We start from the raw sequence: 16,040 nt of genomic DNA, 5'->3' as shown, positions 1-16,040 counted from the left end.
TAAAAATAATCGATTTTGAAGGATACCCAGAAAGGATTTTAATGTAAAACACTGGAAAATTAGTCAAGAAGATGCCAAAAAAGAGTTGCAATGTCACAGTAGAATTACATTACACACAAAGTGTTTAGTGCAGAGTTCAAAAAATTTAGAAGGAATGAAAAGATATGTGAAGAAGAAAGGATGGAAAGAACAGGATAATGATCGATGGAAACCATTTCTGACCTGCTCTAGCCTCTAGCAGCAAAGATAGACCCGAATTGCTTCACAACCTACCATACCAACAGTCATCCATTTCAAAGACAATGAAATCCGTTTCAGTAGCGTAACGATCGTATGTAGCTCAAACTAAATCATAACATATGACATTTCTCATCAAGTGGGCGTGCCGGAGTGGTTATCGGGCATGACTAGAAATCATGTGGGCTTTGCCCGCGCAGGTTCGAATCCTGCCGCCCACGTTTTACTGTTTTTGAGTCAAAATCATTTTGCAGTAACATGCATGCATCTTCCTCTGTGCCCAGAGGTTTTTATATTGAAATCATTTGGCAGTTTATAAAAGCTTCGTTTGAGACTATTAACAAGTTTGTTTACCTGTACGCTTCTTCATATTTTCTGTACCTAAATTGGGTATATTACTGAATGTCATTTTGTTTCAATGACTAAACAGTATGCATCCATCATGTGTCTGCTTAAATAAAGCAATTTTTTCCACAAAGAAGAGGAGAAACAATCATGAATTCCATTCAAATAATTTTATGTAAAAATTTAACCCTCCAAATTGGAGGGCTCCTACCTATCTATCTTATTCGAGGTTATCTTGCAAATGCTCTCCCTCTCTCTCTCTCTCTCAAAAATTTCATTTCTAATCCTATGCATTCTGCCATCCTAAATATCTCCTCAGTTTGTGGGTGGGACATGTCACCGGATGAGAATTTATACAAACACAAGGAACCCCTCGCAACACTAGTATCCACCCAACTAAACCCTATTTCCTTCTTCACCCCTCTTTCTCTCATTCCTTTTCTAATTTTGGCTACCTTTTCCCAGTGCCCCTTCTCAGCATACAAGTTTGACATCAGCACATATGAACCTGATTCCGTGGGCTCCATCTCCATCAAAGCATCAGCTGTCCTCTCACCCATCTCCATATTACCATGTATTTTACAAGCCCCAAGCAAGCTTTGCAGCACTGACAATCCTGGCAGTCCTGGAATCTGACTCACCAAGTCCTCTGCCTCCTCCAATCGTCCTGCCCGACCCAACATATCCACCATACAAGAATAATGCTCCGGGGATGGTTCAATTTGATATTCTTTGACCATAGAGTCAAAGAGCTGACGGCCCACATCAACCATCCCCTTTCTCCCGCATACGGTTAGTACAGAAAGGAAAGTGATTGAGTCAGGTCTTACCCCTTCCCTCTCCATCTCCTTGAAGAATTTTATCACTGAATCGTAGTCTCCATGTCTAGCATAGGCAGAGATTATTGCAGTCCAAGCAAATTGAGTTCTTTCAGGCATCTCACAGAAGACTTTTTGAGACTCACAAATGTTCCCACGCTTTGCATACATGTCAAGGAGAGCACCTGACACAATTGGGTCTGTGTCAAGTCTAAGTTTTATTAAATAAGAGTGGCATCGCTGGCCTTGTTTTAAAGAAATATCCTCAGCAGCACCAATTGCACTCAAGACACTACCAAATGTGTATTCGTTTGGCTTGGACTCCATGATTGCTGAAAGGAACGTGCACAGAGCTTCTTGAGACAACCCATTCTGAGCATATCCAGAAATTAAAGCATTCCATGATATGATTTCTCTGTAGTTAAGCTCCTCAAAAATCTTCAGTGAGTCTTGTATGGCCTCAAACTTAGCATACATGGTAATTAGGCTATTGCAAACATTTGGTTCGGACAAAAAGCTAGTCTTTATGCAAAACCCATGAATCATTTGGCCTTCTTTGACCAATGTCTGGATTGATATAGCATGGATTAATCCAATAAATGTGACATCATTTGGATATACTCCATCCAATCTCATCTCATTAAAGAGCGACACTGCATCCTCTTCATTCACAGAAATTATCGTAGTCCAAGAGACAACATTGCGATCATTCATGATCTGAAAGACTAATTTTGCATCTTCAACGACCTCACACTTTGAATACAAAGACATCAAAACATTACAAACTGAAACATGTCTCCCATACCCTGTTTTCATAATTAAACCATGCATCTGTTTCCCAAAATCTAAGTTTCTTTCTTGACCACAAGCCGAAACTGCACTAGTAAATGAGACATGGTCAAGCTTCATCCCTTCTCCCACCATTTCAATGAATGTAAAAATTGCTTCTAATCCGTGATCTCCCCCCTGAGTGTAGCCTGATAGTATTGCATTCCACGAAACCAAATCTCTATTTGGCATTTCATCAAACACTCTTTGAGCTTCCACTAACTGTCTGCATCTTGAATACATCGATATAAGTGCATTCCCAACAAAAACTTCACAATCAAATCCAAATTTCATTGCAAGGGAATGCAACTGCAACCCAAAAAGAAAACCCTCATCATCTGAACAAAATGCAAGAATTGTAGTATAAGACACTGGATCAAAAACAACCCCATTCAAATTCATCCGAAGAGCAAAACTCAATGCGTCCTCACTCTTTTGAAACCCCGAAAGCACAGTATTCCAAGAAACAATATCGGGATCAATCAGATTCTCGAAGATACATAAAGCCTTTGCAAACTGTCCAGATTTACAATACATATTCATCAAGGAATTCGAAACCGTAATGTACGAAACAAGCCCAGAAGAAACAGCAAAACCGTGAATTTGGCACCCGGGTTTTGGGTCTCCATGACAAGCCTTGAGCGCGAGCGCCACAGTGACGTGATCAACATTGTCGACAAAACCCAATTGAAGATGCTTCTTGAAGATGTCAAGAGCTTGAAATGGAAGGTTTTTGCGCAAACAATTGAGCATGGAACGGTTGGTTGAGGCAGCGTTTGGTTGAGGAATTTGATCGAACATGTGGTGTCCATGTTTGAGTGAGTGAAAGTTTTTGAGGCTATTTGTCCGTGGCTTGGCGTGAAGGACTTTGAAATTAAGTTGGCGGGTAATCATGAGAAAGCTCTTTGGACAAATACGATAAAACTCTTTGTATTTTGTTTACTACAATTATCAGTCCACACGTGTGAAGTGAAAGAACCCATGCACACGTGTAGTGAATATGGGCCAATTCTGTGTTCTACTCAATTTATAGTGATTTTCAAGTCAAACCCTCTCAAGAGCTCCCCAAACTATTGGGCTGAATTGTACACTGCGCTAGTAATTCAATTTTCGGGTAAAATTTAGATATAGTACTTTAGGTCCTCATTTTAAAATTAAAACATTTGTCTACTTACTTAATAGTGAAATTGTCATTTTCTTCTCTGTTTATTTCTTTTCCTTATTTTATTTCTGTCTTTTTGACTTTTGAACTCTCGCCAAAAACTCTTTGCTCCAATCGTTCTCCCTCTCCCTCTCTGTTCTTCTCTTTCTCTCTTTCTTTCCTTCTCTCTCGCTCAGATTAAATGAAATAGATGTAGCTCTCTGCTGAATTCTCTATCTCGCTCTGTTTTCGTAGATTGCAGTTGGCTGGCACTAAGAAAATTCATTGGTATGTATTGACTGAATCTCATTATAGGTTTTCAATTCCAGTTTTTGGGTTTGTGTTATTTTGAGATTTGGCAGAGTTTTTCTTTGTTGATTATGATCTAGGTATCAATTTTTGTTATTGGGTCTATGTTATTATTACTAATATCAATCCAACGACTTCCAAAATATGCAAATCAAGATATTTGTATTTGATTCTCTAAGATTAGTATATGATTGCTGTTCTAACAATATTTTGCCTTTCCAATTTCTAATTTTTTATTTGAATTATCAATCAAACACCAAAGACAAACATCAGACATTAAAAAAATAAATTAGAATTCAGCTTCATCAAGGTGAACTCAGCTATTGGAAAACTCTTCCAAACCTCAAAATAACACAAACCCAGCAACTAGAATTGAAACCCCAAATTAAAATAATCCAGAGCAATACTAAGATAGACCCATTAACCAAAATTGAAACCTTCATCAGAAATAGCCAAAGGAAAACTCTTCCAAATCTCAAAATAACACAAACTTAGCAACTATAATTGAAAACCCAAATCAAAATTCACTAAAGCAATACTAAGACAGACCCATTAACCAAAATTGAAACCTTCATCAGAAATAGGCAAAGGAAAACTCTTCCAAATCTCAAAATAACACAAACTCAGCAGCTAGAATTGAAAACCCAAATCAAAACAAACCAAAGCAATAATAACATAGACCCAATAACAAAAATTGATACCCTGATCATAATCAACAAAGAAAAACTCTACCAAACCTCAAAATAACACAAACCCAGTAACTAGAATTGAAACCTATAATGAGATTTAGCCAATACATATTACATACCAACAAAATTTTTTAGTGCCAGCCAACCAATTTGTAAAAACAGAGCGAAATAGAGAATTCAGAAAGCTGGATTCATCTATTTCATCCAATTTAAGCGAGAGAGAAGGAAAGAGAGAGAGAGAAAGAGAAGAAAAGAGAGCGTCGTAGAGAAATCTAGAAGCTGGTGAGTTTTGGGGTTTTCTCATGGGAAGTCTTAGTCTGAAACAGGGGAAAAATAAAAGAAGGAAAAGAAATAAACGGAGAAGAAAATGACAGTTTCACTGTTAAGTAAGTAGACAAGTGTTTTAATTTTAAAAATGGTATCTAAGGTACTGTATCTAAGTTTTGCTACACACACATGCACACACCTAAATAAATAAGATTTTATATTTCCTCCCTCTTAAATGGTTTTTTAAATCTCAAATAAAGCAAAATATGAGTATGTCTCATAAGAATGGTTGATGGCTTAGAACTCTCATTTTTTTATGATGAAGCACCCATAAAGCTTGAAAGAGATTAAACTCTATTTAAGAGAGACATAAAAAAAACTTTTTAATCAACCTTTGTAATATTTCAACTCTTTACTTTCATGTCATTTAAATTTCAGCCCTTTACTTTTAATGTCATTTAAATTTCTGCACTTTACTTTCCTTGAATTTTTTTTTTCTGCACTTTATTATTGTTGTCTCTTTACCTTTTTCATCATTAATATTGCCATAAAATAAATATGCTTGGGTAAAACAAGTCCTTTACACACTATACTAAGGAAATGCTTTTCAAAATCTTTAAAAAAATAAAATAAAATCAAGTCATTCAAATAAAAATAGGGGTTTTCTAAATATGCTTTTCTAAAAGACCTTTTCAAAAAAACGTTTTCGTTTTCCTAAAATAAAATCCGAAATCGATATTTTTCTTTAAAAAAAATGCTTTCTCAAGAGAAAATAAAATGCTTTTCCCTAAAAAAAAAAAAATGTTTTCAAAAGAATGTTTCTTCAAGAAAAATATATTTTAAAAAAATGTGTTTTACCAAGTTAGATTTCCCTTAAAAAATGTTTTCTCCCTTCCCTTAAAAAACCCCAAAAAAAAATCTTAAAAAAAAAAGTGTTTTTACCAACTTTAAAAAAAATGTTTTTAAAGAAAATGTTTCAAAAACCTTCTTCCTTTATTTTTAAAATCCGAAAATTGTGCCTAAATAATTTTTAAAAAAAAGAAAAATGAGTTTCTTTTACCACATTGGAATTCCTTTTAGAAAACAATAAATAAGGGCCTTTTAAAAAAAATGTTTTCTCAAAACTTCTCAATAATTTTTTTTCTAAAAAATGTGCTTTTTCAAAATAATAAAAGTTAACGTTGTAAATTTTCTTCATGCATTTTAAGCTTTTCTTAGAATAGTTGTAGTTAAGGATTTGTGTTCATGGCTCATTCCCTTAAGTCCTTGAACACCCTTTAAACTTACATAAACTTACATTGTCACTATATTTTTCTTTGGCACTAATGAATTTTATTTGTCATCTTTTTTTTCATGTTGGAAAAAAAAAAAAAAAATGTGGATGACATCCAAGTGCTATTCTTCCAACTCCCTCTTTTTTTTTTTTTTTTTTTGTTTTTTTTTTTTTTTTTTTGTTTTTTTTTTTGTTGTGTTATTAGCTCATTTACTTATAATAGCTAGTATTCACATGCTATGTATATATTACATATTCTATTCACGCGTCTTTGTGTTTACTTTGAATGTTCTCTCACATGTTACCTATGTATATACCTTATGTAAGGGCAAGTTTTGGTTCATATGCCCAAAAGGTGTTCAGGCCTAAAGAGCCCAAAACAGTGAATTTTTAGAGAGTGGGTTGAAAACTAGGTTTTGGTGAGTTGGATAACGCCCCTAGTGAATTTAAGATTGAAATAAAACAAAGGAAAATAGGTTTTATGCGAAGAAACCCTTCCTCAGCAAAGTTCGAGGAGAATAGTTTCGAAGTATATTCTTCCTAAACTTGATTACAATTTTAGTTCTTTGTATTACAGTGTTTTTCAGATTTTCAGATGAACTCCCCCTTCTCTGGAGGATCTCTCATATTATATAGCCTCTTTTGGCTGATCTTGGTCCTCCATTTGTTGATCATGCAGGCTACTACTCGAGTACTTGTCCCATCAGACGCCCTCCCAAGTCTTTGTGAGTTACGGCAACCAAGACAATACTGTTCAGGGGTTTTTTCCACATAAATGCGGCCAGGGTGTTTGGTGAGGTACATTAAATGTGGTGGTAGCTACCATCCCTCTAAGCACGTTAGGGCTAATCCCCTCTTTAAAGCTCTTCATCTACAGTGTGGCCCCCTCTAGTAATGTGACATTGACGTGGTCATGGCTCACCTCTCCGGCCTTACCATCTGAGTGTTAGACTCCTCGAAACTGTATTAGCCTCATCGGCCTTGGGTATGACACGTGGCATGATTACTTTATTAAATTTCTGTACCCCACACCTTACATATCTTGTTTGTAATTATTCTTTGGAGTTAATATTCACATGTTAATGTTAAATAATTACTCACATGTATATATGTATGTATATTGTTTACAAAACCTTTTCAAAAAAAAAAAAAAAAAAATCAAAATGCCAAATATTCTATTTCTTTGCAAAAAGATAACGTTTGAAATAAATTAAAATGAGGTACTATCTTCAGATAGGTATTGTCCCCACACATAACCAAACTTCCAAGTCCATGATCTCTGGTTCAAGCCTTCTTGGTTTGCCTCAATTAATGAACCCTTAAAATTTGGTTTAGTTAATTAGGTAACCTAAAATGAATTAGACCTCTAGGTGACCAATCACACTTAACAAATAACCAATGGTTGGTGGCGACTCTTAAAATAAAAATAAGAAAAAGGGACTCACATACACATGCTCCACTCTAGATACATAAGCACACAAGAGTCATGTTGCCAAGGACTTAATGTGCGACTAAACTTGGAAACCTTTTCCAAATTTTTGGGCGTCCACAACTCTCGTGACTCGAACCCATGACTTTGGCTTTGATACCATTTGATGGGTTGTGAGCTGTGCCATTTCACCTCAAAAACAATGAGTGATGAGGAAGATACACCCAAATGTTTTATGGCATTTGACATCAAGCCACTGTAGACACTCAATTTTAGATTCTACAAATCAGATCTGATATTTTGACAAATAAAAACCATTTTTTTTTACCAACTAAAACTAGATTTGATTTTTCTTAAACAAAAGAAGAGACTTCATTCATAAATAAATTTATGTGATTTAGTTTTATGTCACATGCTCAATATATCATACATGACATGCATAAATGGTACATTGGTCACAAGAGTCTAGAAGACCATACTCTGTTTGGGCAGAATGGGTGCTTAACACGTTCCCATTCCGTAACCTAGCCTCCGGATTTGGGTTTTGGTTAAGTAGATTTAGTCTTGTTTCTGTATTTTTTGGGTGGAATGTAACTAGGACCTAAGGCTATGTAACTTTTTAATTTTCTTTCAGATATGTAATTTCTTTTATTCAATCAATGAAGAGAACTATTTAGTCATGTATTTTGTAATTAGTATTTTTCATTTTTTTGTATAAAAAAAAAATAAGTGGTGACTCTATACCATTTACCCAAAAAGAGAGGTGCTCTAAAAAGGTACCTGAATCTCTTTTTTGAGAGACACGTCTCTCACAGCCACATGGGTCTGTTTTAAGAGTGGTTGTAGGGAGTCAAATTGTGGTCTCCCAACAAATCCTTTTGTGTATGTTTTGATTTTCGGTTTTGGTTATTGTATTTAATTTGTAAGTGTGTTGATTTTTTCAATTAGACTATCATTAGGAAAAAATTGGTATTAAGGAAGTACTATTTTGTTTATTATTGTTTATACTGGTTAGGGCATAGATCAAACATAACCCAAGTAGGAAAGATCAAGCTTGTTCTATATCTCATATTAAGAAATTAACACAAAATACAAAGAGTATTTTAAAATATGAAAATTGATAAACACTGATAGAGTCTAAACTCTAAACAATCACAACTTAAAGTAATTTTTTTATTAAAATAATTTATTATTATTGTACGGTGTATGGCCTCGGGCCTAATGGGCCTTGGCCCAAACATTCTCAAGAGTCGAAGTTGGGCCCAACCCTCATAGTAAGCCCACATCAGTTTTGAGTTCGTGATAGATAAGCCCATGTCTGGCCGTCTATGATTTGTTCGGGATTGCATGGCTCGGTATTGCCTTAGGGAGTATCGTTGCTAGGCGATCTTTTGGAGGCGGAAATCAGTTCCAAAGCTACTACCACCATTTCCAACAAGATATATTCCATGTCAAGAATAATCACATCGGACCCTACCCATACGAGACCAGAGTACAATCATGAAACCCCCACAAACCTCAAGCTATAAATAGGGGGATTGAGTAAAGAAAGGTGGTTGGAAACTTTGGAAAGAAAAGGGAGAAGAAAGAGAGAGAGAAAGCGAATTAACAGAGCTGGGGAAGAGAGTGGCACAGAGAGGAAAGCAAGGGTGTTTACTGGGGTTAAGGGAAGTCAAAGTGTAACTCGGAGTGGAACTACCCTTAGTAGGAAACACTAGGACCACTCAATAAATAAATTGTGAGCCCAATTCTAGGCCTGGTCTTTAAGCCAGAGTTTGGGTGCCCACAATTACTATTTATTTAATAATTTTAAATTTTTTTTGAGCTTATATATGAATCTTCATTAAGCTGTGCATCACAAAAAAATAATACTAGTTTATAAATCAATGTCAAACAATTACAGTGACATAATTTTCATGCCAAGGAGTCAACTTTTATAATGATTGTCAAATTTACTATGCCTATCAGTATGGGACTATATATATATATATTAAAAAAAAAAAAAAAGAGAAAATCAAATTAGAATTTGAATTGAATTTCAATTGAAGTCCAATTGTGCGGCATGTATTCATTTAATTTTTATTTTTGTGCCAAGTGAATTATCTATATATATAATAATATATGAAGCAGAGAGAAAATCCAATTAGATTTCAATTGAATTCTCAATTTTGCGTCACGTGTCTTTTTTTTTTTTTTTTTTTTTTGTGGTCAAGTGAGTTAATTGGATTCTTAATTTTGCGCCATGTGTCCCATCTAAATTTTTGAAATTTTTGTGCCAAAATAAATAATACAATAACACCTAATATAAAAACCAAGAAGACCACAAAAATAACCTAAATAAGAACATGTCACCTGGACACTTCTATGTAGACTCTCAAGCTCCTCTCTCTCTCTCTCTCTCTTTAATGTTTCTCTAAATATAATCTCAACCCCTAACCACTTGCTACCATCGGCAAACAACTCCTAACCACTTGCTACCATCCCCATTAGTCAATAATTGAGTGTCATACTTCACTACCAATCCATACATCAATTCATCGATGGATCATTTGTTATGCAAAGAGAATGGGAAATCTACCAATAATCCATAAATCCAGAATAATTAAATTCCGAGAAAAAAAGTGTAGATTAAGTAAATTCAATTAGTAAAGTCTTTTATTGTCAAATAAAATAACTTGAATTTGATATCTGCCTAAACTAAAAACCAACTGGTTTCCATTTGGGTTGAGGAAGGAGGTAAGGGGAGTAGAGGAGGAGTAATTTTTAGATATTCCCGGATCGGAGCACGGAAAATAGTGATCCCTCCTCTGACATTCATGAAGGGATCTATTCATTAAATTTAATATTCGCCTACATTAAAAACCAATTGATCCCCATTTGGACTGAGGGAGGAGGTAGCGGGAGTAGAGAGAGTAATTCAACCCATAACCACTTGCTACCATCGACAAACAACTCTTAACAACACACCGGTAACCCCCTAATGCACAACAAACAGATTTGTAAGTAAACTTGCAGCCCCTTTTCTATTCATATTCATTGACTTATGAAACATAGTCAATTCCTTTTCTCACTTTTTATTTTTATTTTTATTTTATTTTATTTACGATTAACAACTCTTTTGCTTCATAACTAACCACTGAATTTAACAATATCAATATTCAAATGTATAAATGAAACTTAAATCCTGTATGAGGATTAAAATAAGCAACCATACAAATTTGAAAAATATGGCTTTTGGAAACAATACTTCATTATAATGCTATTTGGAGATAATAATAATAATAATAATAATAATAATAATAATAATAATAATAATAAATAATAATAATAATAGATAAATCAGAAAGAAAATCCAATTAAATTTCAAATTAGAATTTAATTAGAGTCTAATTTTGCGTCATGTGTCTCATCTAATCTAAATTTTAGAATTTTGTGCCAAGTGAGTTAATTTAGAGTAAAAATTGAATTTCAATTAGAGTTCCATTTTGCACCACGTGTCCAATCTAATCTAAATTTTTAAAATTTTGTGCCAAATTAATTAATTTAGTATAGAAAACGAGGAGTCCAATATATTAAACCATAAAAAATATAATCATATAACTAAAAAAAATTCAAATTTATAAGTCATTTATATATATATATATATATTAATAGGTAAAGCTTAGAAACAACTGAATTAGAATTTGAAATTATAATCCAATTTTGCACCATGTGTCTAAATTTATGTGGGAACTACACCATAATTATCCACTTAAGCTTGTGCCATGTGTCTACTTAAGTTTTTTAATCTTTGTGTCAAATGAGTTAATAAGTGCAAAATACTAAGAATCTAATATTAATTAACTACAAAATTAAAAAAAAAAAAAATCACATATACTCAATAAAAAATGCCGCCCTTGTCTTACATGCATGAGATATTATTAAATTTTTCAGTTTTATTTATTTATTATTATTGGTAAGTTACACATACACCCAATGATCTTGAACCCACAAGCTTACCATCTACCGAGTATGTATCCACTTAACTTAAAATAAAGAAAGTTTAGTTAGCAGTTATTTTTTAAGAAAATAAAATATAAAAAAAATTAGTGTTACATTATTTGAAATGGGAAGGAAATGCCAATTTTTTTTTTTTTAAAGTAGATAGATGAGGTGTCCATTGAACATTTGAGGTGGAGCTCGTTGGCTAAAATGTTAAGCTTTGCCAAGCCAAAAAAATTAGTAATAATAAAATGCATGAGTGATAAGAGTTGAGAGAAACAAACCAAGAATAAGTGCAGCAGGCACCCAACCACCGGTTTCAGATCTTTTAGCAGGGAAACCCTTGTAATCCATAGCATCAGCAACTGTCAAACTCATCTTCTCCTCCTAAGAGATAGAGACAGATTTTAAAAATAAAAAGAAAGAGACAACATATTATTGAAAATTTTCAAGAACTCGAGGGAAAGTATTTCAACTACCAATAATCAAATAAATGTCTGAGAAACTAGATGGTATTTAATGCAATACTAGCCAGTTGAGTTTTCTAACAGGGAAAAGATTACCCAAAACCTGGAAAAGAAGGCTAAGGAAATAAGGAATATTTTTCTTCTATGTTCACAACTTGACTGTACTTCTTGGGGCTTTGAGCTTCCACTTTTATAAGCAAAGAGTATAAACCAATTAATATTTATCTTAAAGTGGCCCCTCATTGTACAATTGAGATAGATTAGGTTTATCACACGTTGACTGGAACTGGGCTGGGGAAGGTTCTATGACAGATTGAAACTTTATTTATTTTTTAGAAAATAAGAATACTATAAAGGTTATGTTAAGTAAGGTTAGAGGAAAATTGGAATCTGGAACGGGCAACACCAATAGCATTTTCAGTCTCGCATTTGATTCTCTTCTTTGTGGTAGCTAGGATAGATAGTTCTACTAACAAGTATTAAAAAGTACCTTAGGACCTAAGCCATATCTAATCAAAGGGGTTTTTCTACCCCACAAGCAAGAATAATGCTAGGATCATATAAAATGACATGTTTATCACTCACAAATTACCTATGTTGTGTCATTTTATGTGGTCCTAACAGTACTCCACAAATAAAGTCTCCACACTACCTTTCTGTTTTTCTCCAAATATATTACTAGCGTGTAATCCTGTGCATATGCACGGGTGCAACTAAAAAAATCACAATTATACTATTCCAATTATATGTATATATATATATATATATATTTTAGAAGATGTTGAAATTATACATGATATTAGTTTACATCATTTTTAAACCATAAGTTTTTAAAATATGTAATGGTTTCTAATTTATATAAATTTTTATATATATATATAAGATTTAGAAATTAATTGGATTTTTTTTTTTTTTTTGAGAAATAAATTAATTGGATTTAGACTCTTCGGTTTTTGCATCCAATAATTCACTTGCCACAAAAATTAAAAACTTAGATGGACATGTGGCGCAAAATTGGGCTCCAATTGAAATCCAATCTAGAATCTAATTGAATTTGGACTTTCGATTTTTATACTTAACTAGCATATAACTCCATGCAAATGCATGGATGCATTTAAAATTAAACAAAATTTTTATTATAAAATATAAATAATTAGTCAATTTTTTTTTTAAAGCATGTAACACATGCATTCATGTATACATATAGATATATTTAAAATTAAACACAATTTTTATCATAAAATATAGATAATTAGTCAAATTATTTTTTAAAAGTAAACATAATTAGTCACATATTAAAATTCTTACCTAAATTTAATACTACTTATAATCATTTTTTTCTAATTTTTATATAGATAGAACGTGTGGTGATTTTTATTTTATTTATTTATTGAGAAACATGTGGTGATNGGGCATGCCAGGGGGTTCATTTGAACCCCCTGGGGTGTGTGTAATGCCGCCCTTGTCTTACATGCATGAGATATTATTAAATTTTTCAGTTTTATTTATTTATTATTATTGGTAAGTTACACATACACCCAATGATCTTGAACCCACAAGCTTACCATCTACCGAGTATGTATCCACTTAACTTAAAATAAAGAAAGTTTAGTTAGCAGTTATTTTTTAAGAAAATAAAAATAAAAAAAAATTAGTGTTACATTATTTGAAATGGGAAGGAAATGCCAATTTTTTTTTTTTTAAAGTAGATAGATGAGGTGTCCATTGAACATTTGAGGTGGAGCTCGTTGGCTAAAATGTTAAGCTTTGCCAAGCCAAAAAAATTAGTAATAATAAAATGCATGAGTGATAAGAGTTGAGAGAAACAAACCAAGAATAAGTGCAGCAGGCACCCAACCACCGGTTTCAGATCTTTTAGCAGGGAAACCCTTGTAATCCATAGCATCAGCAACTGTCAAACTCATCTTCTCCTCCTAAGAGATAGAGACAGATTTTAAAAATAAAAAGAAAGAGACAACATATTATTGAAAATTTTCAAGAACTCGAGGGAAAGTATTTCAACTACCAATAATCAAATAAATGTCTGAGAAACTAGATGGTATTTAATGCAATACTAGCCAGTTGAGTTTTCTAACAGGGAAAAGATTACCCAAAACCTGGAAAAGAAGGCTAAGGAAATAAGGAATATTTTTCTTCTATGTTCACAACTTGACTGTACTTCTTGGGGCTTTGAGCTTCCACTTTTATAAGCAAAGAGTATAAACCAATTAATATTTATCTTAAAGTGGCCCCTCATTGTACAATTGAGATAGATTAGGTTTATCACACGTTGACTGGAACTGGGCTGGGGAAGGTTCTATGACAGATTGAAACTTTATTTATTTTTTAGAAAATAAGAATACTATAAAGGTTATGTTAAGTAAGGTTAGAGGAAAATTGGAATCTGGAACGGGCAACACCAATAGCATTTTCAGTCTCGCATTTGATTCTCTTCTTTGTGGTAGCTAGGATAGATAGTTCTACTAACAAGTATTAAAAAGTACCTTAGGACCTAAGCCATATCTAATCAAAGGGGTTTTTCTACCCCACAAGCAAGAATAATGCTAGGATCATATAAAATGACATGTTTATCACTCACAAATTACCTATGTTGTGTCATTTTATGTGGTCCTAACAGTACTCCACAAATAAAGTCTCCACACTACCTTTCTGTTTTTCTCCAAATATATTACTAGCGTGTAATCCTGTGCATATGCACGGGTGCAACTAAAAAAATCACAATTATACTATTCCAATATATGTATATATATATATATATATATTTTAGAAGATGTTGAAATGTTCAAATGAACCCCCTGGCATGCCCCTAAAACAAAATTATATATAAAATTAATTTTTTTTTTTGTTTTGTCCCCTCTAAAATAAAAATTTAAATAGCTTGATCCTAATTTTTTTTTTTAAATTCAACTCAAATTAACTTAAATATGATTATCTTACTGCTACTTTCATAATATTTTCACAATAAAAGTTAAGTAGTAAGTTGTAATTGGCTTTTATCTGGACCTGTAACTAACATAACTTTTTTACCTACCATCTAGATTTTGTTGTGATATTTTTATGCAAGTGTTGTGTTAATAACACTACTCTCTTGGACTTTGGCATTGACAACAGAATAAAGTTTTTTTTATTCTTGCACTTTTCTTCTACATCTGTTGTTTATTAAATGTATGATTAGTTATTTAATTCTATTTGTTTATATATTCAATAGTTATTGTCTTACCGATCTTTAAACTATTAATAATTTTTTTAGACTATTGTAAAATATAGTTGCATTGTATACTAAATTGTATGGAAGTGGTATATAAAGAAAAAAAAAATCTAGCCATTTTATTTTTTTCTTTCCTACCCACAATAAATTTCTGGCTCCGCTAATGCTGATTCCCCTAGAAATTTTTTTTGGAGTTGCCACTGTGCATAGAAATCATCACCGATTTGCTTAGGCCGATGATTATTTGTTCAAGTTTTTTACACGTGTGAATGTGTGATGTATCTTTGCATGTCCTTATGTTGGTTAGAAAGCAATATAGGGACAATAGGATACTTTAGTTTCTATTGTTGACATTTTCTTTCCATTATATATATAGGTGAGTGATTATTTTACGATCTTGTCTCCTTCTTGAGATCTATATATAGTCATTACTTCGTAATTCCTACGTAATGGAATCAGCATCCAAAAATTAATATAAACTATTCCACAAAGTGTAGGAAAAGTGCACGTGTATTGTGTAAGGAAATAAGAAAGTATAGCAAAATAGTGAGTGGTGTGTGGTAAAGCGTGTGAAATGTTTTAAACATAGATAAGAATTTTTTTTCCTAAACAAAAAGGGACAGGAGCAATCATTATAACTCACCCCTTGGGCATTACCACAGGGGCACTTTTGTTAGAGAATGTTAGATTTAGTCATAGTGGTCGGGGGTGACCACAAACCTTGTCCTAACTCCACGAGAGAGTTAGTAAATCAAGGGTTAGCTGTAAGAGACAACCCCACTCCTCGCTAGGGTTTGAATGTGGGATTTCAAGATAGCGATCACACACCTTGACCACTAGGCCACCCCTCTCGGTGGTACATAGATAAGATTTTATTCTTATGATAATTTTTCTGTGTATTTTATTTGAGTGTAGTGAAATTTATTGCAGAGTATTTGAAACTTTCATCTTGAATGTTAAACTTATTATTTTGACAAAACTTTCGCAATGACAAATCTCAAACAATGCATTTCTCCTACGTCTTTCC

At 33.1% G+C, this 16,040-nt stretch overlaps 1 protein-coding gene and 1 non-coding gene across 2 annotated transcripts; one reads left to right on the top strand and one right to left on the bottom strand.

Annotated features, from left to right (window-relative positions):
* Positions 1–376: 376 nt before the first annotated feature.
* Positions 377–458, top strand: TRNAS-AGA (transfer RNA serine (anticodon AGA)). Its single transcript has one exon. It is a non-coding gene; the product is annotated as a tRNA-Ser (tRNA).
* A 231-nt stretch (positions 459–689) lies between these two features.
* LOC112008949 (pentatricopeptide repeat-containing protein At4g32430, mitochondrial) lies at positions 690–3,240 on the bottom strand. The gene has a single exon (XM_024041309.2). It carries the CDS (start codon positions 3,120–3,122, stop codon positions 813–815), a length of 2,310 nt encoding a protein of 769 aa, XP_023897077.1. The 5' UTR covers positions 3,123–3,240; the 3' UTR covers positions 690–812.
* Positions 3,241–16,040: the final 12,800 nt, after the last annotated feature.

Source organism: Quercus suber, unplaced genomic scaffold, assembly GCF_002906115.3.
Source record: "Quercus suber isolate HL8 unplaced genomic scaffold, Cork oak 2.0 scaffold_211, whole genome shotgun sequence".
Lineage (NCBI taxonomy): Eukaryota > Viridiplantae > Streptophyta > Magnoliopsida > Fagales > Fagaceae > Quercus > Quercus suber.
This window is presented reverse-complemented; position numbering and strand designations above follow the sequence as displayed.